At 36.7% G+C, this 7,143-nt stretch overlaps 1 protein-coding gene across 3 annotated transcripts; it reads left to right on the top strand.

Annotated features, from left to right (window-relative positions):
* The first annotated feature begins 1,992 nt into the window (after positions 1-1,992).
* Positions 1,993-4,953, top strand: LOC113317573 (F-box protein At3g07870-like). Of its 3 annotated transcripts, XR_003343666.1 has the most exons (3): positions 1,993-3,346; positions 4,428-4,494; positions 4,591-4,901. XR_003343666.1 is itself a non-coding variant. In XM_026565737.1 (2 exons), the coding sequence occupies exon 1, from the start codon at positions 2,143-2,145 to the stop codon at positions 3,313-3,315; it is 1,173 nt and encodes a 390-aa protein (XP_026421522.1). In that variant the 5' UTR covers positions 1,993-2,142; the 3' UTR covers positions 3,316-3,346; positions 4,591-4,953. The 3 variants fall into 3 exon arrangements, 2 of the variants coding, with proteins under 2 accessions (XP_026421522.1, XP_026421523.1); XM_026565737.1 differs by lacking the exon at positions 4,428-4,494 and having other exon boundaries at positions 4,591-4,953; XM_026565738.1 differs by lacking the exon at positions 4,428-4,494 and having other exon boundaries at positions 1,993-3,358.
* The last annotated feature ends 2,190 nt before the right edge of the window (positions 4,954-7,143 follow it).

Below are 7,143 nucleotides of genomic sequence, written 5' to 3' on the forward strand. Positions count from 1 at the left end.
TTCTTCAACTTCCAAAACCACGTGAGAACCAGGATTGGGTTCAATCAACTTGTTTTTATACCAGTTCAAGAACATAAAGGATTTCTCGTTCTCTCCCCATGAAGTATTCAATGCATGCTTCTTACCTGCGTATGCATAATAACGACTAATGTCAAAGCCGAAGTCTCTCGTAAAAGATTCGATAATATGCTTAGTTTTCTTATTAGGATCCTGTTTAATTTCATCAATAATCAAGCTACTAACTAGTTTCTTCGATATCCGTGGCATGTTAACAAATCCACCAACACAAGTATGCTGATTATTTAGTTCCTTGATAATAAAAGGACTTCCTACAACACCATCAACAGACACAACATATAAATGCCAGTCACATTTATCCTCTTTGTTCTTATTAGCACAACGTGCACCAATCCTCAACTTCTCATTCCTATATACCGTGTATTCATAACCAGCTGCTGCATGATACTTCTGTAAATCACAACGAACTTGTTCAACACCTCCCGGAAACAGCTGTTCAACTCCTTGAAAAAGATGTAACCAGTGAGCAGACTTCAACGGTTCCTTAATTTTATCTGGAACATCATAATCAATCCGTGGCTTCTCAAAAGGTATAATTCCAGAACTTTGTGGCTGGTCATCAAAAGCTATAATTCCTGAACTTATTGACCCAGAACTCTCAGCTTTGTGACTTACGAGTAACTCCATAATCCCTTCTTTATTATACATACTAAATAGAGCCAAACATTGAAGATCAAAATCAGAATGAATGACCTTTTGCTGATCATCAACCATGTGAAAAATTTCCATAGAAGGAGGAGAGAATTCACACCAACTTGAGCATATACTAGTCTTCAAATTAGCAAAAGACTCTTGGAGGACAATACGAAGAGTTAAACAATCTTCTTTGTGACATACAAGTGCGAGAACAGAATCCATAATCTACAGAACAAAATGATGAAACCAAAAACAGTTTCACCAGATGTGAATATCAACAACAATTTTTTTTTTTGAAAAACAGTTCCAAAGAGATGGAATCCTTTATAAGAACATCAACACAAACATAAAAAATCATATGCGAACATGAATTCAGTTTATTCGACAAGAGTGACTAGCAAATTCACACAAACAAAATCAAAAATCAACACAAAAAAGAGAATTGAATACCTGAAAAGTTGATTGATTCATTGAAGACGAAGATTAATACGAAGACGAAGATGATCAACACGAAGTTGATTGATTGTTCAGCTGGATTCTTCAATTCGAGATTCAATTTCAACTTGAAAAGCGGAAATATGATTTCAGCTAAACTGAATTGCAACCAGATCTCGAATAAAACAACTATGTTTATCTTCTCTTTTCGAATAAACAACTGAATTTGATTCTTCTACGTATCTCGAATAAACATATCTCAAAACTTGTAGCTTCTCTTCCGGTTCTTCAATCAAACCTAAAATTGCTCTCTGAATATTTGAATTGAAATTGGGAGAAGACGATGACGAATCTTTGAATTTAAACGAGATACGGAACTGAAAAAAAAGAAGAAAACTAGGAAAGAAGAATCGTAATTAGACTAGTATCTGATTTGTTTGGATTCAGAGAGAACAAATATTGTTTTTACTGTTTCGTTTCAAACAAACTTTCCTTTGAAAAATGTTTTTATATACGGAAGGTCAGTTTTGGAATTTAGAAATCAAATAAAAACTAAATTTTAAAATTTTTATTTGAATTGGGGTTTTTGTCCCAGTTTTGTTTGAAACGGTTTTTATTTGTTAAAAATAATATGACCGGTTTTTTCTTATCACTAATTTGTTCACCTCGGAGTTTTGTCACTAGTTTTGTTATAAAAAACAAAAAGCAAAAAAATGCAATACAATCATCAACTAGCTTGCTTTACCCGGACTTCACTTTTTTTTTTCACTAGTTACGGCGGCTATGCGGTAAAAGTAAAACCCGTTAAAACTATTCCCAAATTAGTTTAGTGAGAAACAAAAATTGGTTTTCACTTCTCTCTCTCTTGTTGTCTGCAAAACCTAAATCCCCAATTCATTCATTTCCAGATCTCCATCTTCCCTCTCAATCTTCTTCTAGCCCCTGAGAATCCAACCCTTAATTCATCAACTGTGATTTGCTGAAAGAATTTTAATGGGGAAGTGGAGAAATCTCCCTGCAGAGATGTTACTAGAGATTTTAACTAGGTTACCGACTGAATCAGTGTTAGATTGTAAATTGGTTTGCAATCCCTGGAGAAGTCTTGTTTCTCATCATCCATCCTTCTCTCAATTGCATCTAACGCATCTTAATCATTCTGCTGCTGAATCTGGTAAGTTAAGTTTTCTTGTTGAATCTAAGATGCACCAAGTTCACTATTTAGAGTATAATGATGATGAGACACCTGTTCACTATACTAGAAGGATCAACATAAATCCCCCATTTGAATGTTCTTTTTATAAGATTCTGGGTTCAATTAATGGTTTAGTCTGTCTTTATGGATGGGGAGATGATGCTCATTGTATTTGTAACCCTGTGACTAGAGAATATGTCATGCTTCCAAAAATTAGGAGGGATTGTGATGATCGGTATCGGGCGGGAGGATTTGGTTACCTTCCTTTAACTAATGAGTATAAAGTTGTTGAATTGTATCCTTTAAAGGAAAAACTTAATGTCACGGAGGTTGCAGTTTATACTCTTGGCAGTGGCAATGGGTGGAGAATTGTTGCGAGGTTGGATTCAGTCATACTAGAAAAAGTTGCAGGTGTGTTTACAAGTGGAGCTCTTTATTGGAAAGAAGCATTTAACCTGCATTTGCTTACAGAAGAAGGAAAGCTTTTTGTTTTTGACTTGACTGATGAAAAGTTTCGTAAACATGTTTTACTACCTCCTTCACCAGAAGAGGCAAATGTTTGGTATAGTTACTTTGTTGGGGATTTGAGTGGGGTTTTGTATTATGCTAGCAGAGAGCGCAGTGCAATCACCGGATGCATATGTTTTAACATTTGGTTACTGAAAAAGAACGTTATTCTTGACATGAAAGAGCAGGTGGAAGATGATCCATTGACTTGGAGTAAAGAGTTCAGTTCACTTGAAAGAAAACCTTTAACCATCACCAAAAATGGTGGTGTTTTATCTTATGATGATAAGTCTCTGGGTATTTATGACCCAAAAGCTTCAACCTCGAAAAAGGTTGTGGATTTTACTGCATTTAAGGCAATATACACTCACCAGAACACCTTGGTTTCGTTGAAAGAATTGGGAGAAAAAGATATAGAAATAATGGAGCTAGCTGAGGAGACAGGAAGCCGTGATTCAAAGATATAGCAGCTTGCAGGATGAAATCCCTGGATACCCGGTAATCTTTACTGTGAGTTTTTTTTTTTTTTTTAAATAAGCTATATTGATTTGTTGATGTGCAATTTGTTCCCCACCTGATCTAATTGCAATTGGATAACCTGATGCGTACTTCAGCAAACTTGTTTCATCTTATACATATATTGAAGTCGAATAGGTGTATCAGAGCGAAATGGTGGTAAGTGAGAGCTTTACCAGCAGTATGAAGGAGTCTATTTGTTTCTTACTTCTTTACAGATGATTCGGGAATCGAATTTTGTACCCTGGCAAGTTAGGCTAAGATGCGGTCACTTTCATGTCATAGAATTGGAAGTCTGAATAGGAAACAACACTAAAGTCCGTCATCATTCGTTAGTAAATTCCTTAAGAACATTACAGCCAAGTAGGCAGACTTCTGTGTGATAGCTGTCATCATTTGCGTTTCAGCTCTGTGGTTAAATGCAATCTAGCTCATTGTTAGTCTTTAAATAGTGCTATGTTTCCTTATCCGTTGGAAAGACCATTTCTGGTTAGGTACCTGACACACTAGTACCAAGTATGCAGTAACTGTCAGCAGCAAAGATTCCGCCATTTTCTTATGACTGGATGAGTTTTACAATTGAAGTTATCCGTGCATATCATTCCTATTTCCCGCACTTGTATCAGTTTTTTCATACAGGCTCAGTTAGATCCAAGTTACATCATTGTTTAACACAAGATTTCCCTTTGTTTTCACCTTTAGAGGGTATCACCAAATTCTATGGGATATCAGTACCTAAGACAAAGATTGGCAAGTTGGAGATTGGTGTGATCTGGAAACAATGCCTAACCTGTAGTAGTCGACACTAGGAATGTCGCATCTATGGAACTATGTGAGCTCAAATATGCTTGCCTCACTAGTTCCCATTTCTGTTATCGTTATGATATCTTTTTTTTTTCCCTCCATACAAAGTTTTAGTTCCTCGGCATAGTAGGAATAGTCAGATTTCTCGATACATAGCTTTAGTTTCTCTATCAAATAGACTAGCAGATTATGATAAATGTAATCATGGAGATCAGGGGGTCTAGTTTTTTCATATCAGCCATTGTTTCAACTTGGATAGGTTTATCAACAGCTGAAAATGGGATTTCAAGTAGGCATTCTTGGGATTTCAACGCTCTCCCATGCATGTAAATTCCACCTCCACATAACTAGCTCAAACTGACTGTTACTTTCCTGAAGTGCTAATGTTGCAGCCATGGGTCTAACTTTACAGAATTGTGCAGGAAAATGCCTGGCAAACATGGGAATCTCAACGAGGACCAGGGATTTGGAGCAGGCAGAAGCTGTAATTTTTTCTCAAATCCGTGGAGTGGTGCATCCTTCATATCCAGTTATCTCATGTCATTATAAAAGTGGCTATAGAAGCTATGACCTCTAGTTTTGGCTCGGTTTTAAAGGAGTTGGATATTTATATGGAATGTAAAACTTTTATCTATAGCTGTATTTTGGGTTTTCAGTGGTCGTACGTCAGAAAGGCAAGCAAATCCCGCTTCTGATTTTGCATGTAGTCTATGGGTATAAACTTAATGGTCCACTCTACTCTCTTCTTATTCTTCCCTTCTCAAATGAATGGCAAAAATTTCGACTCAACTTATTGCATGTGGAAGGAAGAAAATCTACTCTATTTCTGGTGGTGCTGCTATTGCGAACAGAAGTTAAGAATGGGCCAAGGCCCGTAGAAATACGAAGTTGTCTACTCGCAATTGGCCCATTAGTGGATCTCTATTAAGTTGTTCGCACACAATTAATCTGCATATCTTTGCCGTGAACAAACAAACGCATGCTTTCTCCAGCATCCCTCACCGTGTTCTTCTTCTAACCCTAAGAAATCATCTCTGTCACTTATTATTTTTATGCGATTCTGTGATTCGCAGCAAGAATTCTCATGGGGAAGTTGAGCAATCTTCCAACAGAGATCATACTAGAGATTTTAACTAGGTTACCCACCGAATCCGTAATAGAGTGTAAATTGGTATGTAAACCCTGGAGATATCTTGTTTCTCATTATCCATCCTTTTCTGAATTGCATCTAATTCATCTAAATCACCCTGATGATTCTGCTGGTAAGTTGAGTTTTCTTGTTAAATCTCATATTAATCAACAACTTCACTATTTTGAATATAATGAGAACAATGATGAGACACCTATTGACTGTATCAGAAAGATCAGTTTCACCCCTCCATTTACATTATTATATCCTTATTATGAGGTTATTGGTTCGATCAATGGTTTAGTCTGTCTGGATGGCGAGATAATGCTTGTTGTATTTGTAACCCTGTGACCAGAGAATATGTCATGCTTCAAAAAATTAAGAGGGATTGTGATGATAACTATATTTACTGGTCGAGCGGATTTGGTTACGTCCCTTTAACTAATGAGTATAAAGTTGTTCAATTGTATAAGTTATTGGGAGACCTTGATTCTGTAGAGGTTGTGGTTTACATCCTCGGCACTGGCAATGGGTGGAGGAATGTTGGGAGGTTGGATTCTGTAATACCTGAAAAGCCTGCAGGTGTGTCTGTGAGTGGAGCACTTTATTGGATAGGAGCGCGGCATTTGGTGGAGGAAGAAGAAAGAAGGCTTTTGGCTTTTGATTTGGCTGAGGAAAAGTTCCGTAAACATGTTTTGCTACCTCCTTCACCAATAGACGCAAATATGTTGTATAGTTACTCTATAGGGTATTCGAGTGGGGTTTTGTGTTATGCTATCAGAGGCTACAGTTTAATCACCAAATGCACATCTTTTGACATATGGCTACTGAAAAATAAGAACGATATTTTTGACATGAAAAAGCCGGTGGAGCACGAGCCATTGGGTTGGAGCAAAGAGTTTAGTTGTTTTGAAAGAGACCCATTAGCAATTACCAAGAATGGTGGTGTTTTATGTTACAAGGATATCTCTCTCAGTATTTATGACCCAGTAGCTTCAACCTCGAAAAAGCTCGCGCAGTTTCCTGCAATCGGGCAAATAGTCACTCACAAGAACACCTTGATTTCGTTAAAAGAATTGGGAGAAAACGATATAGAAATAATGTAGTCAGCTAAAACTGAGGAGACAGAAAGCCGTGATTTGACGACATAGCACGTAGTTAGCAATATGAGATCCCTGGTACGGTATTAACTTGTAATCTTTGTTGTGCTTCTGAAGTAGTATTCTATATATTTATATGGGTTTCAACTTGATTTTGAATAGCCCTTTTCACAGTATCTTAATAAGTTTTAGATAAAGCTTACTGTTAGTCTGTTTTAGTGTCATCCGCACATTTCTTGCCTACTGTACACCTGTATCAATTTTTTGATATTGTATATTTGTATCATTTTTTTACACAAGAGCCGTTGGGATGACACCGACTCCGACAACAATGGGATCGTTGTATATTTGTATGTGTTGTCACCTAAGGGATAGTATCATCCAATTCTAGAGGAGATCAGCGACGCAGAAATGTAGCTTGGTAAGTCGGACTATTGAAGTCATCTGCAAACCATGTTTAGCCTGTAATTGTCGGCACTAATCTTTTGCATTTGATTGACATTGTTTCTTCTAAAAGTACCTGCTTACACGATATTTCTAGTTCCTGCTTGTGGAATTATGTAATGTCTACTCGTTCCAATTTTTATTTCCCTATTATATCTTGTGTTTTACTATACAACTATTTAGTTTCTCAACATAGTACCAAAAGTCCGATTTCTTGAGAAGAGCAAAAGAATATGCTTAATAAATTTGCATCTTTAACTGCTTCACAAAATTTGTCACAATATTTTTTCCTGCTAAATTCC

This window comes from Papaver somniferum, chromosome 10, assembly GCF_003573695.1.
Source record: "Papaver somniferum cultivar HN1 chromosome 10, ASM357369v1, whole genome shotgun sequence".
NCBI lineage: Eukaryota > Viridiplantae > Streptophyta > Magnoliopsida > Ranunculales > Papaveraceae > Papaver > Papaver somniferum.